General features: G+C 42.5%; 1 protein-coding gene across 1 annotated transcript in view; it reads right to left on the bottom strand.

The window, feature by feature from the left end:
- Positions 1-27,396, bottom strand: part of LOC140741490 (plexin domain-containing protein 1-like) — an 810,319-nt gene that overhangs the window by 291,787 nt on the left and 491,136 nt on the right. The window contains exon 3 of the mRNA XM_073071746.1: positions 13,491-13,634. Within this exon, the coding sequence (XP_072927847.1) occupies positions 13,491-13,634 (144 nt within the window). The remainder of the gene's footprint in view (positions 1-13,490; positions 13,635-27,396) is intronic.

The raw sequence follows: 27,396 nt of genomic DNA, 5'->3' as shown, positions 1-27,396 counted from the left end.
GAAGACATATTCAGTATTTTAGGAACAGCTTCTTTCCCTCCACCATCAGATTTCAGAATGGACAGTGTGTGTGTGTGTGTGTGTGTGTGTGTGTGTGTGTGTGTGTGTGTGTGTGTGTGTGTGTGTGTGTGTGTGTGTGTGTGTGTGTGTGTGTGTGTGTGTGTGTGTGTGTGTGTGTGTGTGTGTGTGTGTGTGTGTGTGTGTGATTTAGAACTTTGCAAAAATCTTAGGCACTCTATTTTTTATAGAAATTTAGCTTAAGATGTTTATTTTTTGTCTTCTGCATCAGTAGAAATGAGCAAATTTTAGATTTCCAAATGTTCACTTTCCCAGAATTTTAATGTTACAGAGAATTCTTTGTATTTTGTTAAAAAAGTAACATATTAAGTAAAAGATGACTTTTCAAATAAAAACTTGCTTACTTTGTAGGTATACAGCCCAGTGCAGCATTAAACAAAGGTAACAAACAGGATGCTAATGATCAATGACATAATGAGTTGAATGAATTAAACTGATTAACTGGAATAGAAATGGGTGTAGAAGGAATCAAACTGGGCAAAGGACAACCAAACTAAAAGGTGAGGGTGTGGCAGATGTTTGACCTTCAAATCATCAATTTTTACACCATGGCAAGATTGAGCATAACATAGCAACAAGACACAAGGTGGTCATCCTGCATCAGCAAGGTTTTTCCCAAGCAGAAATTTCACAGCAGACAGGAGTTTCAAGATGTGCTGTCAAAGCTGTTCTGACGAAGCACAAAGAAATGGGAATGGTTGAGGATCAGAAATGCAGTGGTCGGCCACAGAACCTGAATTCAGCAGACGAGAGATACATCAAACTGACGTCCCTTCTAAATCGGAAGACCAGTACTGCCATCAGCTCTGAACTCACAGAAACCACTGGAATCCAAACACATCCCTCTACAGTCCGGAGAAGTCTTGTCAGAAGTGGTCTTCATGAAAGAATTGCTACCAAAGACAATTCCTCAGAAGTGGAAACAAAGCCAAGAGACTCACAAAAACACAAGGACTGGGATGTTGAACAATGGCAGCAAGTGCTCTTTATAGTAATTTTTTTGTTATTTAGAAACTGTTCATTTCATTATTTTTGATAGCATCTTCGCTTAATAATTTTTTTTACAGGTGCCCAGGATTTTTGCATAGTACTGTATATATGTGTGTATATTTATTTATATACAATGGATTCCAGTTAATTCGGCCAGCTGCTTATTTGGGATAACTCTAAAGAACAAAAACTAATCAAGAAAATAGCCACGATTCCCTTCGTTTATTGGGACACTATGCTGCTTAATTGGGTCAGGAGACTATTGCTAAACAGTTTCTAACTCACATCAGTTGCACGCACTTGTATGGCGGTAGCTGCTTAGAGCGAACAGTTGAGTGTGTTTGTCTTCATAAAGCAGTAATTTTTGTCACTGTGAGTTGGAGAGAAATAGCAGTAAGACAATTCAGAACTGTTTTGCTCACTGTAGTTTCAAGTAGTCAGGCTTAGAGATATGAAATTGAGTGAAGATAAAATGATTTCACTACTTCAGCAAGTTAGGAACTATGAATAATCTGAAGGTTTCGACAATCACCTTCAATGTTACAATGAAAATGAAGATTTGGAGGATACAATTGTCAAAGACATTGTATGACAGAAGGTCCATTATCTGCACTGGGTGTCTGCACTAATTTTGTTCAATTACAGTCAATCAAAATAACATAGCAGTACACTGGATGAATTCCTCTGTCAACAGCTATTAGGAACTAATACACAGTTTGATAGTACTGTAGTAGTATTAGTGATGCTCTAATTTGTTCTGTGTTTCATTTAAATACATAATTTGTTACTCAGTTAAATGGTAGTTTGGCTTTTTTATACCTTTTTATTTCCATGAAACCAGGTAATTGGGGCAGCTGCTTAATTGAGCCAAATTCTACTGGTCCCAACGTGTCCCAGTTAACTAAAATCCACTATATTTCTTATGATAATTTAAAATAATTAATAGTGCATTTTATGCATTGCACTGTACTGCTGCCACAAAATAAATTTCACAACATATGTTAGTGATAAGAAAGCTGATTCTGATTCTAATCTGCAGTCTCGTGTTTCAATGGTCATATCAACCTCCAACAGTGCCAGCCAGTTGTATAGGATTGCTCTCCTTCCAGGATTGCATAGAATTTAGAACATTACAGCACAGTAAGGACCCTTCAGCCCAAAATGTCCCGACCTTTTAACCTATCTAACTTTTAACATCAATCTAACTCTGTCTCCATTTTTCTTTCATCCATGTGCCTATCTTGGAATTTCTTAAAAGCCCTTGATGTATCTGCCTCTACTACCACTCCTGGCAGGGTACTTCAAGCACTCACCACTCTGTGAATATGCTTACCTCTGACATCCCCCATACACCTTAAAATTATGCCCCCTCATATTAGCCACTTCCACCCTAGAGAAAAGGTAGCAGCTTGTCCACACAATCTCTGCCTCTTATCATCTTGTACACCTCTATCAAATCACCTCTCATCATCCTTCGCTCCAAAGAGAAAAGCCTTAGCTTGCTCAACCTATCCTTATAAGACAGGGATTACTCCAGGGTCTCCAGGAATTAGAGGAATCGTCCAGACTGTGATGGGGCAAACCAGGAGTAAAAGGAAACATTAACAATCCTCAGACTGTAATCACTGATACAAATGATGTACTTTCTGTATGCTTCGTTGTTTGATGTATGTGTGACAAATAAAGTGAACCTTTAATCTTTAAAACAATGTATTATTGAAGCATTTTCTCTAAACTCTTTTGATTGGAATTTAAGAAGTACTCACTTGGATATCAATAAGCATTGAGTTTATGTTAGGCATGGGAAAGCGAAACACTGTAAGAATGGACATGTTAGTTAGCTAATGACAGGAGTGCAGGCAGGGCGGTCCAAGACAGGAGGCCATGTGATGAAACCTTTGAGTTTAATACCTTCTTAGGGCTTACCAATACAGTGGTGCCAATGAACATGAGGTGTTTAATACCATAGCAAAATAAGAGAAAGAAAACTAGAGGGCAACGTGGGAGGAAAGGGTTAGATTGATCTTGGAGTAGGTTAAAGGGTCAGCACAGTATTGTGGGCTGAAGGGCCTGTACTGTTCTATGCTCTGTATTCTAGGTAAGAGAATTGTATTGTTACATTGGATACTGGCAGGGGCCCAGTTTCCATTCTGTGGAATCCTCATCTCTGGGCCAATTACATCTTGATCAAATTCATCTTCCTTCCTGATGTGGTTAATATCAGCGTTGCTTTTTTACTGTGGGACTTGGCTCCTCACAAAAATACCTTAGTGAAAATATGTGCCAGGCAGGTGAGCAATGATTCATGACCAAAGAAGCACCCTCTGAATGCATGGACATATACACTCAGTGCCCACATTTTTAGTTACCTCCTACTTCACCTAATAAAATGGCCACTGAGTGTATGTTTGTGGTCTTCTGCTGCTGTAGTCCATGCATTTCAAGGTTTGACATGGTGTGAGTTCAAAGGTGCTCTTCTGCACACCACATGTGGTTATCTGAGTTACTGTCACCTTCCTGTCAGCTTGAAGCTGTGGCCATTCTCCTCTGATCTCTCTCATTAATTAGGCATTTTCACCCACAGAACTGTCACACTCACTGGATGGTTTGTTTCTTGCACCATTCTCTGTAAATTCTAGAGACTGTTGTGCATGAAAATCTCAGGAGATCATCCATTTTCTGAGATACTCAAACTACTCTAGGAGCCATGCATCTGTCCTCTATTTGCTTTGTATTCTGTGTAATGCGTTTATTATGTTTATTATGGTAACCAGTCACATTAGCCAGAGTGTAGTAAAAGTGAAGAGAATAAGTTAAGTATTCTTGCTTGTTTCAAGGCAGTCTGTAGCTTGGGACCGGCAGAGGTCATATGTTTGCTGTCCACTTAATATCGCTGAGAAAATGCTCAATAATGCTTCATTGTATGTTTGCTAATTGCTATTAAAGGATTTGTCTCTTTGGAACAATCATTTCATTGGAACTTAGGGTGCATCATGCATGTATCACAACCCTGTGTCGGTTGCAAGCTAGCAGCAATTGTTTTGTTTTGATTTTAAATTAGTTTTGCCACTACATTTTTGTCAGCAAAGTTATATCAAACGAACATCAGCATTCAGATGTGTCTGAGAAATTAGAAGCACTGCAGCTTGAAGCAGCTTGTGACAAGTAAGGGCCTTTTGTTGATTCCTGCTGTGTGTTTCGGTTTGAAACACAGTTTTGAATGGTCAAACGTTGCCATGTCCAACTGGGTTTGGCTGGAAAGCTGTAATAGCCTGAAGTGTTCGACCAGTTGGTTCTGTTTGAAAAGCTGAAGAATTGAAATATTGCTTCCATTGAAAAGCTGATTTGAACTACCATTGTTTTGTCTCGTTTGAACACTTGGAAGACAAAATTAGTTCATCTAAAAGCAGTGACCTTGAAGCTAAGAGAGAAATTAAACAATCATGCAATTCCCTGGGGGAAATAAAAATATTTATGAAGACAAAGAACAGACTGGGACTGCATATAAAGTTGAAGACAGCGTGTCTAACATGCGTGCAGCCAGTTCTGTTGCTATCAGAATGTCCTATGCGTCTGATAGCACATCGGTATACATTAGAATGGAGGCCATTTTAGCTGAGTTATATGTAAAACAACAAATATTCTGGGATTCGGAAAGAAAAATAACAATGCTGGATTGAAGAGCAACCTTCAAGGATGATGGAGAAGCTTTAGTTGCATGAATAAGGGGTAGTTCAGGGTGTTCACTCTCAGCCTGCATCGAGAAGGTACTCTGAACCTATGCCATATCCAATAGCACAAGGTGCTTCTGAGAACATTGATTCACATTGATGACACTCGGGTTTCAGGTGATAAAGGATTAAATGTTGAACCGAAGGCCATAAAGACACAAAGGAAATAGCAAGCTTAGTGGTGCAACAACAACATCTCTGCCTAAAAGAGAGATTCAAATCTTTGGCGGCATTCATTTACGAGGTCTTTCAAGAATAGTATTGAGGGCAAGACTGAAGATTATGATGACTGTCTCTATTTTCTCAAACACCTAGATAGCTTGTCAAAAGCTGCCATTAGGCTGGTCCAGAGAAAGGACACCTAAGCTTTACTGCAGAAACATTTTGGTGATGAGCACAAAATAGCTGCGGCCTACATAGAAAGGACTCTTTCTTGGCCACATATCAATCAGAAGACATGAAAGCTCTTCAAGACTACAGTCTTTTTTCTTAGAAGTTGTTGCAATGCAATGGAAGATGTACAGGACATGCATGAGTTGAACATGTCTGTCAATATGAAGATTGTCATAAATAAGTTGCCTGATGAACTTGGAGAATGAAGATCAGTAGTGTACGAACAGCAAGAAAGGCACAATCTGTAATATATGTATCTATTTCTTTTACAGCAATGACCTCCCCCCACTAAGCACTATGTATTGATCTGTTGTCTGCCCACGTGCATTGTCCTCTCTCTCTCAATGCAATGTGAATACACCATTTAAAGCCATCTCCAGCATGCGTGCTTTTACGTAATTGATATGTAGTTGCACAGACACAGCAAATTGGCGACAAGTACGAACCTGAATGTCACAAGATATCACAAACTGCACCGACAGTTACAGGACAAAACAGAGAGAGTTAAACAGCATGAGAAAGCTACCATGGACACTACAGTGAGTTCATTACAGTTCACAGTGAAAGACGTGCTGAACTTAAAATGAAAATAACATGATAATGGCTTCAGTCGAGGAAAATGACAAATTTGATAGTGCTAATGTGGAATGAGCTTCCTGTAGAAGTAGTAGAGGCCAGTTCAGTTGTGTCATTTAAGGTAAAATTGGATAGGTATATGGACAGGAAAGGAGTGGAGGTTTATGGGCTGAGTGCGGGTAGGTGGGACTAGATGAGATTAAGAGTTCGGCATGGACTAGGAGGGCCGGAATGGCCTGTTTCCGTGCTGTGATTGTTATATGGTTATATGGTTATTATATGGTTATATAATGAAGGCTGGGAGTTGTATATCAAGAGGTTGAAACTGTATCATAACACGAACAATGTGGAAGAGCAAAATAAAGTCCCTATGCTTCTCAGCTTAATGGGTGCAAGAAAGTACAATATCTTATGCAACTTAGTAACTCCTGCAAAGCCAGCAAGTAAGATGTTCAACCTTAACCACTTGTAATAGCTGAGTGATTCATATTTTACAAAAGGAACCAGTCAAAAGATGAAAGCCTTTCTGAATACATTGCAGACCTGCACAAACTTTCCCAAGTATTGTGGTGCATTAAGGGGCAGGCTTGTATGTGGCGTGCACAGTCAAAGCACTCAAAAGAGACTACCATCTGAAAGAGACCTAACCTTAGAATGGACATTGACCATTGCAATATTGTTAGAGACTGCAGCGTAGGATGCAGCAGAACTACAGAAAAGCAAGTTAGAGTGTGAAATGCACAAAAGATCCCAGAGTGGTGGAGAAAGCCAAAGATATTATCAATGTGGCAAATCCTCTCATGATGTAAATGACCGTTGGTTCAAAAAAAGTTTGCAGAAAGTGCCACAGACAAGGTCACAGAGAGAGTGTGTAAGGCAGACAAAAAGCACAACCGAGTGAAAAGTCTAACACCAAAACTAAGCAAATGCATAAAGTCATTGAATGTAAAACTGAATCAGATAACAGAGTTTGACAAAGCTGAACTGTCATGCCTAGAACTACAAAGAATAACTGAAACAGATCACAGAATCATCTGGATCACAATAGATGTGTCTGGTGTAAAACTGAAAATGGAGCTGGATACAAGGTCAGCTTTATCCATAATTCCAGAGGCTGACTACAGCAGACTGTTTTTTAAGATGCCATCAGAGAAGACCTCAGTGATGCTTAAGACTTGGACAGGTGAAAAAGTGTCCCAAAGGCAAACTGAAAGTACTTGTAATGTATGGAGGCCAAATACAACAGTTAGAGCTTTAGGTGTTGAAAAGTGGAGGGCCAGCACTTTGCAGACGTGAATGGTTGAGAAAAATCCAACCAGACTGGCACTCAATCAAAGCTCTCAGTGTGACATCAACAGGTAGCGGCAGCCCAAATGGTAGCACTAACCAGAGACTGTCACTGCTGCTTAACGCTAATGAGGTGTTGAGAAGGGGATTGGTAAACTCAAAGGCATGAAAGCCAGAATTGAACTGGATGAAACAGCAAGGCCAAGATTCCATAAACTGCATCCAGTGCCTTATGCACTATGTCCTAAAGTGAATGCTGAAACTGCAGAACTTGGAGGCATCTAGAATTCTCACCAAGATTGACTGAAGTGATTGGGCCATGCCCATTGTCCCGGTGATTAAGAAAGGGAAGGCTGGAGCTGTTCCCATATGTGGGGATTTCAAGGTGAGCATCAATCCAGTGCTGCGTACTGTGCAGTATCCCCTGCCACAAATAAGACATTTTTGCATCTTTGTCAGGCAAGGAGAGGTTTTTCAAAGATTGACTTGTCACGAGCTTATCTTCAAATGGTGATTGAGGAGTCAAGCAGGAAGTTCCTCATAATCAGCACTCACAAGGGACTGTTCCAGTATAATCATCTTGTCTTTGGCATCACATCAGCTCCAGCAATTTGGCAAAGTGCAATGAGCCAAGTGCTCCAAGATATCTCAGGAACACAATGACATCATCATGATTGGCAAGAATGTTGGGGCACCTCCAGAAAGTGCTTACCAGGTTGAGTGAGTATGGTGTGCGCACAAAGTGAGTTGTGGTTCCCTTTAAACTGTACACCAGAGTGTTAGATAATCTGCATGTAGGACACCTGGGTACAGTCAAGATGAAGAGTCTCACCCAAAGTTATGTGTGGTGGCTGGGAATAGATAGACAGATTGAAAACTTGGCCAAAAGCTGTTTGGGATACCAAAAAGTTCAAAATAAACCCCCACAAGCACCGTTATACCAGTGGGAGTGGCATCAACACCATGGCAAAGAGTACATATTGGCTTTGCTGGGCCATTGCTGTGGATGCTCATGCAATGTGACCAGAGGTTATACCAACAAAATCAATCACCTCAGCAAAGACTGTCTCCACTCTGAGAACTATTTTCACCAGAAATAGCTTACCCGAACAAATCATGAGTGACAACGGACCACAATATGCATCAGAAGAATTCTGACTGTTCATGAAGAAAAATGGCATCAGACATTTCATGTCAGCTCCTCAGCACCCAGCAATGAATGGGTTAGCTGAAAGGTTTATCCAAACCTTTAAGAAGTCCATTAAAGTGATGGACAAGGAGGAGATTTCTCTTTAGCAGAAGGTGGACAGCTTCCTTTTTGTGTATCGGAACTTTGTTCATGTGACGACAAATCAAACACCTCCAATGCAGCAGAATGCATCAGCAGAAATCTGAGATCTTGCATTGACCTATTGAAACCAGATCTATGGAGGGAAGTACAGAATGAACAGCTCAGCCAGTTGCCAAGTGACGCAGCAAAGAGCTTCGCTATTGGGCAGGATGGCCTAGCGCATGATTACCATGAAGACAAGTGGACACCCAGTAGGATAACTACTAGAACTGGACCACTGATGTACACAGTGAATGTTGGATATCAGATATGGAGATGTCATGTGGACCAAATACTGGATACTCAACCAAAGAACACACCTGAGTCGATTGCATCCAACAAGATGGACACATTACAGTCACTGGACTTACTTCTCAGTGATGATCATATCACTGACAACAGCGTGACATGGGAAACCGAGAGCATTGTCTTCGACAAGACACCTACCAAACCTGATGCCACTCCACAGGTCCAGAGGCGTATCCTGAAAGAAACAGAGCAGCACCCAAAAGTCTGAACCTTTAGAACTGTGAAGTTAGTCATGGACTGTTATTGTGAAAGCATGTTTATTTGAATTATGGGTTTATGAAAGGAAAATGTAACATTTTGTACATATAGTTTTAAATTGCATTGATCTAAAGGGGGAGGAAGTGTAATGTATGGATCTATTTCTTTTAATGCAATGAACCCCCCCTCCCCCACCAGCACTACGTATTGATCTGTTGTCTGTGCATGTGGTGTTGTCTACACACGGGCATTGTCCTCTTTCTCTTGTTGCAATGTGAATACACCAGTTAAAGCCATCTCCCACATGCATGCTTTTATTGAATTGATATGTAGTTGTGCATAGAAACAACACAACCGTAAGGTTATTTTCACTGACATTGTTGATTTTATTGAAAGGCAAGTCAAGATTGCTACACATCCAGTGTTTGGGAAAGTATACAATGCTACTTCAGTGGCATTAAGTAAAGGTGTGAACAAAACTGGATCATAAATTCAGTCTAAGGCTAAAGGAGGCAGCTTTGTCACCACTGTGACTACTGTGGAGAGGGAAACTGAGCCTGGAGCTGATGAAAAGAGTGCAGGTTCAAATCAAGCCATGAATGAATTAAGCACAGCAGCTAGTACCACCATGGTACCTAATGGTCTTACGGGGCCTGGTGATCATGATTGTAACCTTCCTATAATTCCAGTTCAACTGAAGTTTAAGAAGACTCTTATGCTTTCCTAGATCAAGGAAGTACAGCAGTGTTCTGCGCAGAGAGCCTCATGATCAAACTCAGCCTTACAGGAAAAAGAACATGCATTTTCTTATGCATCATGGGTCAAGAGAAGTTTGTGAGTACTACTTTGTTTCAGGATTGGAAGTGGCTGGCTTACACAGTGAAACTATTGTGAACTGCCTAACATCTATACATAGGAGTGTATGTCTGTCTACAAAGGGAACATTCCTCATCAGAAAGATCTTCAGGAATGGTCTCACTGAAGCATGTTTAGTTGCAGGAAATTGATTCAGAAATTGAGCTGCTGACAGGGTGAATGTGCCGAAGGCATTGGAGCCGTTGCTAGTGATTCGCAGTTTTAATGATGGACCCTATGCAACCAGAAAAATTCGGGTTTAGACTATTAATGGACCATTGAAAGGAGATTCTGGTGGTGGAAGAGACTACACTCAGATAGAGCTGACAGGTAATAGGATTCACAAACAAGAGAAAATCTGCAGATTCTGGAAATCCAAGCAACAAACACAAAATACTGGAGGAATTCAGCAGGCCAGACAGCATCTATGGAAAAGAGTACAGTCGATGTTTCAGGCTTGAAGCCCTTCGGCAGGACTTCTGCAGTTAATAGGATTTCAGTTTTGCGCATGAATGGGCTTTGGCAGCAATGATTCAAAACAGATTTTCCTGAATGCACTCACGAGGGATAATCTGGTTTGGCAAGAAAAGAGCACAATCCAGGATAGACTGCTTACCAGAGAGGACATTTGTGTAAATGTTGAGATTTCATGTCTCCTGTAGCATGTTGTTGTAATTATATTATAATAATTGGGGGCTGGAATGTAGGTGTCATAAGGGGACGTGAGACTGGACCCAAGTGCAGGACGCAGGCACTGAAGTACCAGGGGCAGGACGGGACAACTAAACGATAGACAAGATGTGGAGACCGTGGTGTATGTGAGGGATGTGACATTCAAGGTGATTCTGGGGTTCAGAGAGAGTCGCAGAGTTCAGGCAGGATCTTGAAGTTCTCTGGGTGGGCTGCATAACTCCTGGGCAGGGCCTGAACCTCCCAGGCAGGAACACGGAGGCCTGGGCAAGTCGCGGGGCACCTGGGCAGGTTGAGGGGCACAACCTGTCGGCAGCGAAGGATAGAACAGGGCAGAGTCCCCCGCCGGGCAACGGCAGTCCGGCCTGGCTTACCCGATGGAGGCAAGGAATAGGAAGGGGCAGAGCCCTCCACGGGGCAACAGCAGTCTGGCCTGACTTACCCGACGGAGGCAAGGAATAGGAAGGGGCAGAATCCCCTGCCGGGCAACAGCAGTCTGGCCTGGCTTACCCGATGGAGGCAAGGGATAGGAAGGGGCAGAATCCCCTGCCGGGCAACAGCAGTCTGGCCTGGCTTACCCGACGGAGGCAAGGGATAGGAAGGGGCAGAATCCCCTGCCGGGCAACAGCAGTCTGGCCTGGCTTACCCGACGGAGGCAAGGGATAGGAAGGGGCAGAGCCCTCCGCCGGGCAACAGCAGTCCGGCCTGGCTTACCCGACGGAGGCAAGGGATAGGAAGGGGCAGAATTCCCTGCCGGGCAACAGCAGTCCGGCCTGGCTTACCCGACGGAGGCAAGGGATAGGAAGGGGCAGAGCCCTCCACGGGGCAACAGCAGTCTGGCCTGGCTTACCCGACGGAGGCAAGGGATAGGAAGGGGCAGAATCCCCTGCCGGGCAACAGCAGTCCGGCCTGACTTACCCGATGGAGGCAAGGAATAGGAAGGGGCAGAATCCCCTGCCGGGCAACAGCAGTCCGGCCTGACTTACCCGATGGAGGCAAGGAATAGGAAGGGGCAGAATCCCCCGCCGGGCAACAGCAATCTGGCCTGACTTACCCGATGGAGGCAAGGGATAGGAAGCGAGCTCGGTCCAGGGTGGCTGCCAGACTTGCTCGCAGAACTCATCTTGACGGGGGGTACTCCAAGCCAGGAAGAGCAGGACGAAACAGGATGAACAGGACGACCAGATAAACAGGGCAAACAAGGCGAACCAGAGAAACAAGACAAATAGGACGAACAAGGCAAGCAGGGTAAACAGGATGACCCCCCCCCCTTTTATATACACCTTCAGCCGATAGGCATCAGATGCGTCTCCTTAAGCCAAATGATCCTCAGGTGACTAACTGGGCTCAAGGGCGAAACGAGGGACAGCTACAAGACCTAGAGTCCGGAGTCCGCAGACCGGAGCAGGAACCGGAATGCGGGCTCCGGACCGGACCATAACAGTAGGAGCCACGTATCTGTTCTCTATTTGCTTTGTATTCTGTGTTACGCGTTTGTGATGTTTATTATGGTAACCAGTCACATTAGCCGGAGCGTGGTAAGAGCTATGGCAATAAGTTATGCATTCTTGCTTATTTCATGGCAGTTTGTGGCTTAGGACCGGCAGAGATTGTATCTCTTGCTGACCACTGAGATAATGCCCAATAATGCTTAATTGTAGGTTTGCTAATAGCTAATAAAGGATTCAACTTTTTGGAACAATCATTTCATGGAGCTAAGGGTGTGTCATGCAAGTATAACAACCCCATGATGGTTGCAGGCTAGCGGCAATTGTTTAGTTTTGAGTTTGGATTAGGTTTGCTGCTACACACCCTGTCTGGCACCAATAATCATTCCACAGTCCAAGTCACTTAGATCACATTTCTTCCTCATTCTGATATTTGATCTGAACAACAACTGTACCTCTTGACCATGTCTGCATGCTTTAATGCATTCAGTTGCTGCTACATGATTAGCTGATTAGATATTTGCATTAATGAGCAAGCGTACAGGTGGTCCGAATAAAGTGACCATTTAGTGTAATTTGTTAAGTGAAGGGAATCTCCTTTCCTTATGTAGAAGAACTCCAGGCCCACAGCAAAGTGCTTAATGCTTTATGGCCCCATAAAATGACAGAGATAAATCCAATTACACATGGTCAGTAAATGTTGACTTTGACATCTGTCTCATGTATGAATAGGATACCCATTTCAATTTGACTTCCCATTCCCATTCTGATATATCTGTCCATGGCCTCCTCTTCTGTCATGATGAGGTCATACTCAAGTTGGAGGAGCAACACCTTATATTCCGTATGGTACCTTCCAACTAGGTGGCATGAATGTCAATTTCTCCAATTTATGGTAATTTCTCCCTCCTTCCTTCTCTCTTTTTCAATTCCCTATTCTGGTTCCCATCTCACATTTTCTCTTCTTTTCACCAGCTCATCACCTCCCTTTGGTGCTCCTCTTCTTTCCCTTTTTCCCATGTTCCACTGTCCTTTTCTACCATATTCCTTGTTATTCAGCCCTTTTACCTATCACCTGCCAGCTTTTTATGCCATCACCCCTCCTCCACACACCCACCTGCCCGCTCACCTTGTCTCACCTATCACCTGCCAGCTTGTAATCCTACCCCTCACCCCACATCTTCTTATTCTGGCTTCTGCCTCTTTCCTTTCCAGGTTTTGACCTTTCCCCTCCATACCTGATTTCCTCAGCATTTTGCTCAAGAATTCTACCACCTGTAAAATCTCTTATGTTTAGAAAATACTGGAAAGACACTGCATGTCAAGCAGTATCTATGAATAGAAAAACAAGGTTTCTCCTCCACTCCGTTTCATGAGTTTGATCCTCTCCCATCTATTTCCATTCCCTGAAAATGCATGCAGCGCCTTTCCCTGATGTCCTTGTTTGTTTTTCTATTAGCTCTTTGAGAAATTCAGACTTTTTGATGGACGTTGGCATAGTTTTCAAATGTATTTTGCAGTGGCCAGCGTGGGTTGGACACAAAAGATTAAAAGCACAAGAAGGAATTAATCAAAATATCAGGAGAAAAAAACCCTATACCTTACCGAAGCTTGTCGGTGTGTGTTCGACAGAATATTGTGCACCTTCACTTTATTCTTGTCCACCTTTGTGAAATCAACCCACAGCTCCTTTGTTCTAGAATCATTTGGCCCATAGCTTCTGGATACATAATAGTTATGGTCATCTTCCTGAAAGACAGGAATACAATAAAGCTTCATGATTGCTGGAAGCAATCCAAATGCCATGGGTTTGAAACTCTTCAGTTACAATATCTGTATAATAGTAATAATAACAATAATAAGTGCTTTATTGATCCCAATAAATTCTTTTGTAACAGCAGCAATATTTAAAAACACACTTAGTAGTGTGCAGACTTAAAGTACAGAATCATAATATACACAATAACAATGTGCAATAATAATAAAGCAGAGACTATGACGTGTGTTCTCCTGTCACACAGAGATGAACTATTGCATTTGTTAAGAAAAGTTTTCTATAATGATCCTGGTGACAGCAGAGCTGAATGAGTCTGTTCAAAAGGGTGCTCTGCTGCTTATTCAGTAGGTCATGGAGAGGTCACTAAATAGTTTGTTTAGTAACCTCCTCTTCACCAGTAACTCAGAGGAGTCCAGGTTGTAGCCAAGAACCGATTCAGCCTTTTTGATGAGTTTATTCAGTCTTTTTGCCTCACCAGCACCAACACCACTCCCCCAATATAAAGCTGCAAAGAAGACTGCACTCACTATGACAGACTGCTAAAAGATCTCCAACATCCTGCTGCACACAGTGAAGGATCTCAGCTTTCTTAGAAAATAGAGTCTGCTCATCCCCTTCTTGGAAACAGCCTTGGTGTTGCTTTTCCTGTCAAATCTGTTGTCGAGGTGAACACCCAAGTATTTGTACTCCTCCATCACTGCAACCTCTTCTCCCAGAATGTATACAGGACTCATCACAGTCCTCTTCCTCCTAAAATCAATCACCATCTCCCTGGTTTTGGCCACATTCAGGAGCAGGTGATTCCTCCCACACCACTCCACAAACTTGTCCACCGGTCCTCTGTACTCCAACTCCTGCTCATCTCTGATACACCCTTCCACCACAGAATCATCAGAGAACTTCTGCAAGTGACAAGACTATATTTGTACTGAGAGTCTGAGATGTATAGTGTGAACAGAAATGGAGACAGGACAGTCCCTTGTGGCACTCGTGCCACTCACCACCACCTCAGACAGAGAACTACTCAGTCGTACAAACTGGGGTCTATCTGTCAGGTAGCCAGTAATCCAGGAGATAGTGAATTTGTCTACGCCCATCCTTTGCAGCTTCTCACTCAGAAGAAGTGGCTGGATTGTATTGAAGACACTAGAGAAATCACTCAAAACACTGTGAGCAATTCTGGGTAGTGCATCTTAGGAAGGGTATGTTGGTCTTGGAAGGAGTGCAAGGTCGACTTAACAGAATGATCCAATTGCTTAAATAGCAGGGAGATGATACAACATTCCTCACCTGTAACAAAACTGAGGGATGTCAAAGCAAAATGCTAGTGATATAAAATCAGAAAATGCTGGAGCAACACACACAAAATGCTGGAGGAACTCAGATAGTCAGGTTAATAGTCAGCTTGTGTTAATAGTAACATACCAAGGGCCAATAAAAGAGGTGAGGTTTAAGTGGAGTGGCCATTATTGGAGTGGGCCAGTGTTACAGTGGTCAGGCTTTGGATCAACAGGCTTAGATGAGAACAGGTGCAGGCTAGAACTTAAGTTTGAGAGGTATAACAAGTGCAGACAGGACAGTAGTTCAAACAGTAGAATGCTCTTCCTTTAAGATGTGAGATTTCAGGGTACCTAATGAACTTTCTGATGACTACATCTACAGGAAGTGCACCAACTTCAGGTCCCAACTGACAAGGTCAAGGAACTGGAGGTGGAGTTGGTTGTACTCAGGACCACCTGGAAGGATGAAAACCTCATAGATGAGACTATTCCTGAGATAGTCACACACAGAGTGCAGGTTTCTGATAGTAAATGGATGACTACCAGGAGAAATAAGTGAAGTAATCAATCAGTGCAGGGTTCCCCTGAGGGCATTCCCCTCAACAGATTTGCCAAAGCTGTTGAGCAGGGTTTAAACAAATTTGACAGAGGAATGGGAACTGGAATGATGGGGCTGGGGATGGGACAGTTGGTTCACAAGTCAATACAGTGTGTAGTGAGACTGAGGAAGGACAGACAGATGATAGTGCTAAATTGCAGTTAGTGGGCTAAGTTGAAGTGTGACCGGGTGGGGGGGGGGGGGGCGCAAAATCAAAATGGGTGATGAATACAGGAAACTGCAAGGATAAAAAGACCCTAATGGGAGTTATATACAGTCCCCAAGCAGTAGCCAGGATGTGGAATATAAATTTCAACGGGAATAGAAAAGGCATATAACAAGGTCAATGTTACAATAGTCATGGGACATTTCAACATACAGGTAGATTGGGAAAATCAGGTTGGTGCTGGATTCCAAGAGAGGGAATTTGTAGAATGCCTACAAGATGGCTTTTTAGAGCAACTTGTGGTTGACCCTACTAAGTGAAAGGCAATTCTGGATTTGGTGCTGTGTGATGAACCAGATTTGATTAGGGAGCTTAAGGTAAAGGAACACTTGGAGACAGTGATCATAATATGATAACTTTTCACCCTGCAGTTTGAGAGGGAGAAAATAAAGTCAAACGTATCAGTATTACAGTGGAGTAAAGGGAATTACAGAGATACGATAGCGAAGCTGGCTAAAGTTGATTGGAAGGGAACACTAGCGGGAATGATGGCAAAAGAGCAATGGCTGGAGTTTCAGTGAGCAATTTGGAATGTGCAGGATAGATACATTCCAAAGATGAAGAAGTATACTAAAGGGAGAGTGCGGCAACCATGGGTGATATGTGGAAGTGCATGATAAAGTAGACCAAAATCATCATGGTTTCCTTAAGGTGAAATCTTGTCTGACAAATCCTTAGAAAATTTATTGAAATTCTTTGAGGAAATAACAGGCAGGATAAGCAAAGGAGAATCAGTGGATCAAACACGAGGAAATCTGCAGATGCTGGAAATTCAAACAACAACACACACAAAATGCTGGTAGAACACAGCAGGCTAGGCAGCATCTATAGGGAGAAGCAATGTCGACGTTTCGGGCTGAGACCCTTCGTCAGGACATTGTAGAATCAGTGGATGTTGTTTACTTGGATTTTCAGAAGGCCTTTGATTAAGTGCCACATATGAGGCTGCTTAGCAAGATTAGAGCCCATAGTATTACAGGAAAGATTCTAGTACAGATAAAGCAGTGATTGATTGGCAGGAGGCAAAGAGTCAGAATAAAGGGAGCCTATTTTGCTTGGCTACTGGTGACTAGTGGTGTTCCATAAAGGTCTGCGTTGGGACCGCTTCTTTTTATGTTATATGCCAATGATTTGGATGATGGAATTGATGGCTTTGTGACAAAGTTTGCAGATGATACAGAGATAGGTGGAGGGACAGGTAGTGTTGAGGAAGCAGAGAGTCTATAAAAGGACTTGGATAGATTGGGAGAATGGGCAAAGAAGTGGCAGTTGGAATATAGTGTAGGGAAGTGTATTGTTATGGATTTTGGTAAAAGAAATAAAGGTGTAGACTATTTTGAAATGGAGAGAAAATTAAAAAAATCAGTAGATTCCCTAATGGTCAACTTGCAGGTTGAGTCAGTGGTGAGGAAGGCAAATGCAATGTTAGCATTCATTTTGAGAGGACTAGAATATAAGGGCAAGGATGCAATGCTAAGGTTTGATAGGACATTGGTCAGACCACACTTTAAGTACCGTGAGTGGTTTTTGGCCACTTATCTAAGAAAGGGATTGCTGACATGGGGGATGTTCCAGAAGTAGTTCACAAGAATGATTTTGGGAATGAAAGGGTTAATATATGAGGAGCGGTTGATGGCTCTGGGCCTGAATGGGGGAGAATCTTATTGAAACCTATTGAATATTGAAAGGCCTAGATAGAGTGGGTGTGGAAAGGATGTTTCCTTTCGTGGGTGAGCCTAGGACCAGAGAACATAGACTCAGAATAGAGGGACATCCATTTAGAACAGAGATGAGAAGGAATTTCTTTAGCCAGAGGCTGGCGAATCTGTGGAATTCAATGGCATGCGATGGCTGTATATTTAAAGCATAGGTTGATAGGTTCTTGGTTAGTCAGGGCATCAAAGCATATGGGGAGAAGGCAGGAGAATAAGATTGAGATGGATAATAAATTAGCAATGATGAAATGGTTGATCAAACTTGATGGGACAGCTCCACAAATATACAACTAACTAGATGGTTAAGTGACAAAACAGATCTGTCCCGAACTGCCTTAAGTGGCAGCGATACACCTTTCACTATGTGCTAATAGCAAGAACATTCTTAGTCATAGAGCACTAAGCACAGAAACAGGCCATAGGTCCATCTACTCTGTGCCAAACTATTATTTTGTCTCATCCCATTGACCTGTACTTGGACCATGGCCCTACATACCCCTCCCATCCATGTATTTATCCAAACCTTCCCTAAATGCTGAAATCAAATCAGCATCCACCACTTCCATTGGCAGCTCGATCCACACTATCACCACTTTCTGAGTGAAGAAATTCTCTCCGGAGTTTGCCCTAAAGATTTCACCTTTCACCCTTAACCCATGACCTCTAGTTCTAATCTTATAAACCTCAATGGAAAAAAATAGAAATAGAAGCAGGAGTAGGCCATCCAGCCCATCGAACCTGCCCCACCATTCAATAAGTTCATGGCTGATCTGTCCATAAACTCAGCTCCATCTACCTGCCTTTTTCCATAACCCTTAATTCCCCTACTATGTAAAAACCTATCTAACTGTATTTTAAGTATATTTAGTGAAGAAGCCTCAACTGCTTCCCTGGGCAGAGAATTTCACAGATTCACCACTCTCTGGGAAAAACAGTTTTTCCTCATCTCTGTCCTAAATCTTCTCCCCGAATCTTGAGGCAATGTCTCCTAGTTCTAGTCTCACCTACCAATGGAAACAACTTTCCTACTTCTATCTTACCTGTCCCTTTCAAATTTTTGTATGTTTCTATAAGATCCCCTCTCATTCTTCTGAACTCCAGAGGCAACTCAATCTCTCCTCATAGATTAACCTCTTCATCTCTGGAATCAACCAGGTGAACCTTCTCTGCACTGTCTCCAAAGCCAGTATACCCTTCCTCAAGTATGGAGACCAGAACTGCACACAGTACACCAGGTATGACCTCACCAGTACCCTGTATAGTTGCAGCATGACCTCCCTGCTCTTGAATTCAATCCCTGTAGCAATGAGGGCCAACATTCCGTTTGCCTTCTTAATAACCTGTTGTACCTGCAAGCCAACTTTTTCCGATTCATGAACAAGCACTCCCAAGTCCCTCTGCACAACAGCATGCTGCAATCTTTCACCATTTAAATAATAATCTGCTCTTCTATTACTCCTGCCAAAGTGGATGATCTCACATTTACCAACATTGTATTCCATCTGCCAGACCTTGGCCCACTCACTTAACCTATCTATATCCCTCTGCAGACTCCCCACATCCTCTGTACAATTTGCTTTTCCACTCATTTAGTGTCATCAGCAAGGTTTGCTATGCTACACTCAGTCCCCTCTTCCAAATCATCAATGTAAATGGTAAACAGCACCGACCCCTGTGGCACCCCACTCACCACTGACCGCCAACCAGAGAAACACCCATTTATGCCAACTCTCTGCCTTCTATTGGTTAACCAATCCACTATCCATGCCAATACACTTCCTCCGACTCCATGCATCCGTATCTTATTTATAAGTCTCTTGTGCAGTATCTTATAGAACGCCTTCTAGAAATACAAGTATACGACATCCACCTGTTCCCCTCTATCCACTGCACTCATATTTTCCTCAAAGAACTCCAGTAAGTTTGTCAAACAGGACCTGACCTTTCTGAATCTATGCTGCATCTGTCTAATGGAACCACTCCTTTCTAAATATTTCGCTATTTCTTCCTTAATGACAGCTTCAAGCATTTTCCCGACTACAGATGTTAAGTTAACTGACCTATAGTTGCCCGTCTTTTGCCTACATCCTTTTTAAAAAAATTGGTGTGACATTTGCTGTCTTCCAATGCACCGGGACCTGCTCAGAGTCTAGAGAGTTTTGATAAATGATTACCAATGCATCTACTATAACTTCTGCCAATTCCTTCAGCACCCTGCGATGCATCCCATCAGGGCCAGGGAACTTATCTACCTTCAGGTCTTCTAGTTTGCTCATCACTATCTCTTTAGTGACAGTGATTTTATTGAGGTCCTCACTTCCCATTTCACCCATAACATCCTTCTTTGGCATATTAGACGTGTCCTCCACCATGAAGACCAACACAAAATAATCATTCAATGCCTCATCCGTTTCCTTATCACCAATATCAATTTCCCCTTCTTGTCTTCCAAGGGACCTACGTTGACTTTAGCCACCCTCTTCCGCTTTATATATTTATAAAAACTTTCGCTATGTTTTTATATTTTACGCTAATTTACTTTTATACTTTATCTTCCCTTTCTTATTTCTTGTTTAGTTGTTCTTTGTTGCTTTTTAAAGTTTTCCCAATCCTCCAGTCTCCCACTACTCTTTGCAACTTTGTACACATGAGCTTTTAACTTGATACCATCTTTTATTTCCTTAGTTATCCAAGGCTGGCTCTCCCCACACTTACTGTCCTTTTGACTGAAATATACTTTTGTTGAGCACTGTGAAAAATCTCTTTGAAAGTATTCCACTGTTTCTCAACCGTCCTACCAAATACCCTGTGCTCCCAATCCACATTTGCCAACTCCTCCCTCAACCCGTTATAGTCTCCCTTGTCAAGCATAGTACACTAGTTTTAGATCTAACTATTTCATCCTCCATCTGTATGCAAAATTTATCCTGTTGTCTTTCCCTATATAGTTTCAATGGGACAGAATCAGAAGATTCCACATCTAATGAATGGTTTCACTAGCCAGTAAGTATTATTTGGAAGCTATACTGTGTACAGGTTTTATTTCCTGAAGACTGGCTCTCATTTTCAGTTAATCCATAATTATGTTATCCATAATGTCATACCTCCAGAATGATCCCTTACAGGAAAGTACAGCTGAGAATCATTTAGCTCGATCCAGAGGATGTGATTATCACTGATAATATCAGGATTTATTGCCCTTGAACTAAGTGGCACATTAAGTTGTTTCAGGACAGTTTGCGAACCAAAGGCCGTAGCTGGTAGAGCTGCTTCGTCACAGCTCCAAAGATTCAGGTTCAGTCTCGTCTTTGGGCGCTGTCTGCATGAAGTTTTCATAGTCCTCACCCCATTCTCCTCCCATGCTCTCTGTTCTCCACGTACATTCCAGCTGGTAGGCCAAGTAACTGCTCTAAATCGTCCCTAGCCTGTATGTAAATGATAGAATCTGGGGGAGTTGATGGGAGTGGTTGGAGAACAAAATGGGTTAGAGTAGAATTAGCATAAATATTGGCACTCAGTGGTCTAAAGGACCTGCTTCCATTTTGTATTTCTTTAGTATATTGCTGTAGACAAGACTGGATAAGGACAACAGATTCTCTGTAAAAGAGCATTCATAAACTATATGGGCTTCTAAATGCTGAACATAGAGCCATGTGGCAAGGAAACAGGCCATTCAGCCCTCCATGTTTATATTAACCAGTGGGGACCATCTTCCAGTATCTGACTCATACATACCTCTACCTGAGTGATTGAAATGTTTAACATGCTGTTAGTGACTTTGCTTCCAACACTGTCCCAGGCTGTGCAATGCCAAGTACTTAACACGTCTGTTTTCTAAGCTGCACAGGTGTGCGGCCACACAGTAACTGAAATGCTTCCACACACATAACTTTTGTTGACATGCAGCTGGAATTTTCTTTTATATAATGTTAATACAATTTTGAAATTATTTTAATGCAATTGAGAAATTTGTGTTAATATAATTGTGAAATACCCTGTAGTTAATTATGTGTTAATAAATATAATCCATAAATTTTCCAAACAACATAAACATACCACAACCTTTACCTGGAAACATTTTAGAGCTTCAACATATTTTCAAGTGAGAACACTTTTATAAATTGTAACAACAAATATAGAATGGAAGTCAGTAGCTCATTGTTAATAAACTACCGGCCCACTGTACGCCAACACCATCTGCTCAAAACATTTTATTTTTACCATTGTACCTGTCAATTGTTTTGACTGCTTGCCATCATTTACTTGTGTTGTGAGCAGTGGTCTGTGTTTGTCTGATGTGCATATTACAAAAGAACATTGAAAGTGCCACGCAGTTTTCAGGTCATGTAAAAATTTCTTGCTCAGAGCAACAGTTGGTCTCCACAGCAGTAAAAAGACATCAGTGGTAATGTTACTTAACATTTTCTAAGAGAAAGAGATTGCCCAAAGATCCCCTTTAAGCATGGTCCAGATGGGCAGAAGGGCCTGATTCTGTGCTGTAGTGCTCTATGACTCTGAATATTTTATTCTTTAGCCTAAATCTAGGGAGAAGGTACAGGAACATGAAGACCCACACTCAACGTTTTAGACACAGCTTCTTCCCTTCTACTATCTGAATTATGGCAATCCATTAGCACATCAACACCACCTCATCACTCTTTTTTATTTTGTGATATTTATGTGTTTTGTAATTTATAGCAATATTATATCTTTGAACTGCACTGCTCCCACAAGACAACAAATTCCATATCATATAAAGGGACCTGGAAATACAGATCCATTATTGCATGAAAGTGGCATCACAACTAGATAGGGTTATAAAGAGAGCTTTTGGCTCATTGGTCTTCATGACTCAGGGTGTTGAGTACAGGAGTTTGGATGATGGGACCCCCATCACCCAGGACTTGCACTCTTATCATTGCTACCATCAAGGAGGAGGTACAGAGGCCTAAATACACACACTCAACATTTCATGAACAGCTTCTTCCCCTCAATCATCAGAATTCTGAATAGACAATGATCCCATGAACACTACCTCAGTACTTTTCCCCTCTCTTTTTGCACTATTTATTTTATTTAATTTTCTTTTTTTATATATACTCAGTGTAATTTCTAGTTTATTACTATGTATTGCAATGTACTGCAGGTGCAAAACAACAAATATCATGACATATGCCAGTGATATTAAAGCTGATTCGGATTCTGCTCCTATTTATCAAAAGTAAACATTTAGAGAAACTCAATGGATCAGGCAGCATCTGTGGAGACAGGGGGAAGGTTGAGACCCCACATCTGGACTGAGGGTTTTGCACTATACTGCTGCCGCAAAACAATGAACTTTACGATATATGCCAGTGACATTAAACAGTCTGATTCTGTTGTCTTTTTACATTTAAATAGCTTGTATTTTTTTTGCACACTGGTTGTTTGTCAGTCTTTGTATGTACTTTTTCATTGATTCTATTGTATTTCTTTGCTTGCCTGCAAGAAAATGAAGCACAGGGTTAGTATATGATGACATATACGTACTTTGATAATAAAATTTCTTTGAACATTGTTGTATAAGTTTGTTGAGGCTGAATTAGGAGTATTGTGTGCAGTTCTGGTCACCTACCTACAGGAAAGATATCAATATGGTAGTGCAGTGATTAGCACAATGCTACTACAGCTCGTGGCGTTGGGAGTTTGGAGTTTGATTCTGGCATTCTCTGTAAGGAGTCACTGTATGTCCTCCCCGAGGAACACATGGGGGCTCCCCGGGTGCTCCAGTTTTCTCCCACAATGAAAAGGTGTAACAGGTAAGGTTAACTGGTCACTGTAAATTGTCCCATGATTATGTTTGGGATCAATTGGGGTTGTCAGGGGTTGCTGGGGTTTGAAGGGCTGGAAGGGTTTACAGTGTGCTGTATCTCTATATAAAATAAATAATACTGAAAGTGTATAAGAAAATTTACAAGGATGTTGCCAGAACTTGAGGACTTTAGTTATAGGGAAGGGCTGAATACTTTAGGACTATATTCCCTGGAGTGTAGGAGAATGAGGTGAGAGCAAAGATAACGATGAACTTTATTTGTCACATGTACATAGAAACATTGAAACATACAGTGAAATGTGTCATTTGCATCAAATCAAATCAACGAGGATTGTGCCGGGGCAGTTCCCAAGTGCCGCCATAGCATGCCTACAACTCACTAACCCTAACTTGTAGGTCTTTGGACTGTGGGAGGAACCTGAAGTACCTAGAGGAAGCCATGTGGTCATGGGGAGAATGTAATCCCTTACAGACAACGGTGGGAATTGAACCCTGATCGGTGATTGCTGGTGCTGTAAAATGATTGCATTAACCGTTATGCTACCATGCTGCCCCACTATAGGAAATCACTGTTGTATGGACCAGGCAGAGAAATAAGATTGCAAACACGAGGAAATCTGCACATGCTGGAAACTCAAGCAACACACACAAAAAGCTGGTGGAACGCAGCGGGCCAGGCAGCATCTATAGGAAGAAGTACAGTTGATGTTTCAGGCCGAGACCCTTCGTCAGGACTAACTGAAAGAAAAGATTGTAACAGATATGAAAGTGGGAGGGGGAGGGGGAAATCCAAAATGATAGGAGAAGACAGGAGGGGGAGGGATGAAACTAAGAGCTGGAAAGTGGATACACAACTGGAAAAGGGAAAGGATCATGGGAGGGGAGGCCCAGGGAGAAAGAAAGGGGGAGGGGAACACCAGAGGACGATGGAGAACAGGCAAAGAGTGATTGTGAGAGGGGAAGAGAGAGAAAAAAAGGGGGGGAGAAAATAAATAAATAGATAGATAGATAAATAAATAAATAAATAAATAAGGGATGGGGTAAGAAGGGGAGGAGGGGCATTAATCGAAGTTAGAGAAATCAATGTTCATGCCATCAGGTTGAAGGCTACCCAGACAGAATATCAGGTGTTGTTCCTCCAACCTGAGTGTGGCTTCATCTTGACAGTAGAGGAGGCCATGGATAGACATATCAGAATGGGAATGGGACGTGGAATTAAAATGTGTGGCCACTGGGAGATCCTGCTTTCCCTGGCGGACGGAGCGTAGGTGTTCAGCGAAACGGTCTCCCAGTCTGCGTCAGGTCTCACCAATATATAAAAGGCCACACCGGGAGCACCGGACGCAGTATACCACACCGGCCGACTCACAGGTGAAGTGTCACCTCACCTGGAAGGACTGTCTAGGGCCCTGAATGGTGGTGAGGGAGGAAGTGTAAGGGCAGGTGTACCACTTGTTCCACTTGCAAGGATAAGTGTCAGGAGGGAGATCGGTGGGAAGGGATGGGGGGGACGAATGGACAAGGGAGTCGCGTAGGGAGCGATCCCTGCGGAAAGCAGAAAGAGGGTGGGAGGGAAAGATGTGCTTGGTAATGGGATCCCATTGGAGATGGGGTGAGAGCAGATGTGCGTGAAATGGGAGAGATGCGCTTGAGAGCAGAGTTGATGGTGGAAGAAGGGAAGCCCCTTTGTTTAAAAAAGGAAGACATCTCCTTCATCCTGGAATGGAAAGCCTCATCCTGAGAGCAGATGCGGCGGAGGAATTGTGAGAAGGGGATAGCATTTTTGCAAGAGACAGGGTGGGAAGAGGAATAGTTCAGGTAGCTGTGAGAGTCCGTAGGCTTATAGTAGATATCAGTAGATAAGCTGTCTCCAGAGATGGAGACAGAAAGATCAAGAAAGGGGAGGGAAATGGACCAGGTAAATTTGAGGGCAGTGTGAAAGAGAAATAAGATAATGGTCAGATCAGCCATGGATAACATGGTAACACAGAGCACTGTCTCTAACTCAATATAATATTCCTCCCCTCTCCCTATATCCTTGACGTCTCTCGTTGCTGGATCTCCCTCTATTGCCACCTTGAATATGTTCGGCAGCTTAGCCTAAATGGTCTTTTCCTCTATAGAAATACGCCTTATCCATGTTATGAGGTTAATTATCTGTTTCTAGGCACACCTATCCAGGGGAAAGCATCCTCCCCACATTCAGCCGACTGCATTTGGCAAACCTTGGGATGTTCAAACGAGATCTCCTCTAATTCACCCCAATTCTTTTAAATGCAGTCTCCGTGAACACAAGCTGTCCTCAATGACAGTAATAAGACAGAGCAACACACAGAAAATGCTGGAGGAACTCAGCAGGTCAGGCAGCATCTATGGAGAGGAATAAACAGACAACATTTCAGGCCAAGACCCTTCATCAGGACTGTGTTACTCTGGATTTCCAGTATCTGTAGAATCTCTTGTGTTACTAATAAGACAGAACAGCCTCAAGGAGCAGAATAGATTCCTGCTCTCATCTCTGCTGTTCTTCTGCTTTAGTTCCATTGGCATCCCAGGACATAACAGGTTTCAACTTCACAGTCAAATGCATGAATGCATTGAGAGTTTTAAGTAAAAAGCATGTAACTGGTGGAGAAAGCAGTTATCAGGTGACAGCTGCCACTAACAAACATGAATCATCTGCATTTTTGTCCTGATTAAAAAACAAATAATGGAAAGTTAATAGCATTGAAATGTGAAACAAATATTTAAGCATATGGAGTGAGTCAGGTCTGAGAAAGAGCGGGGAATGAATATTAATGAAGAGCACTGCCACCAAACAAGACATGTGCTGTCTAATTTACATAAAATCAGGAACGTTAGCTGCCCGATGGTAATGAATCCATACAATCCTCCCACAGTCCAGAGGCGTGACACGGTAGCGTAGCAGTTAGTGTCAGCGGTTGGACGAGCAGCATGCTAATGTAGCGTTTAGTGTAACGCATTACAGCAGTAGCAATTGGATGGACGGCATGGTAGCATAACGCTTTACAGCTCCATCGATTGGAAAATTGGGGTTCAATTCTTGCTACTGGCTGTAAGGAGTTTGTATGTTCTCTCTGTGACCGTGTGAGTTTCCTCCAGGTGCTCTGGTTTCCTCCCACATTCCAAAGACAGATGATTAAGATTAGAAAGTGGTGTTGCTCAGTAGCATAGTGGTGAGTGTAACACTTTATAGTGGCAGTTATTGCAAGATTGGGCTTCAATTCCCACCACTGTCTGTAAGGAACTTGTATTTACTCCTTGTGACTGCATGGGTTTCCTCTGAATGCTTTGATTTCCTCCCACGTTACAAAGATGTATGGTTAGGGTTAATAAGCTATGGGCACACTATGTTGGCACCGTAGGCATGGCAACACTTGTGGGCTGTCCCCAACACATCCTCGGACTAAGCTGGTCATTGCAATAAACAATGTATATTTCAATGCTTTGATGTACATGTGACGAACAAAGCCAAACTTATAAAAGAAATCTTAAAAAATAACAGCAGAGAGCAGATTGTGGGCTTCAGGAAGGGGAAGTTGAGAGAACACACACCAGTCCTCGTCGAGGGTAAGCGGTGGAAAGGGTGAGCAGTTTCAAATGCTTGAGTGTCAACATCTCTGAAGTTCTGTCCTGGGCTCAATATATTGATGCAATTATGAAGAAGGCAAACTAGTTCATTTGGAGTTTGAGAACGTCACTAATCACTCAAGGAAATTTCTGGTGAGCATTCTGACTGGTCTGATATAGAGGCGCTAATGCATGGGATTGGAAAAAGCTGCAGAGGGTTGTAAACTCAGCCAGCTCCCCACCGTTAAGGACACCTTCCAAAGGTGATGCCTCAAGAAGGTAGCATCCATCAGGAAGAATGTTCACCACCTAGGACGTGCCTCTTCTCATTACTAAGATCAGGGTGCAGGTACAGGAACCTGAAGATTTCACACTTCTACCCCTCTGCCATCAGATTTCAGAACACACAGATGAACCCATGAACAATACCTCACTATCTTCCTGTCTTTTTGCATTATTTATTTATTTACTTTTCTTATTGTAACTTATAGTATATTTTTTACTTGTACTTC

The sequence above is a fragment of the Hemitrygon akajei genome, chromosome 18 (genome assembly GCF_048418815.1).
Source record: "Hemitrygon akajei chromosome 18, sHemAka1.3, whole genome shotgun sequence".
Taxonomy (NCBI): domain Eukaryota; kingdom Metazoa; phylum Chordata; class Chondrichthyes; order Myliobatiformes; family Dasyatidae; genus Hemitrygon; species Hemitrygon akajei.
Note: the sequence above shows the minus strand (reverse complement) of the source record. Positions and strands in the feature narration are given on the sequence as shown.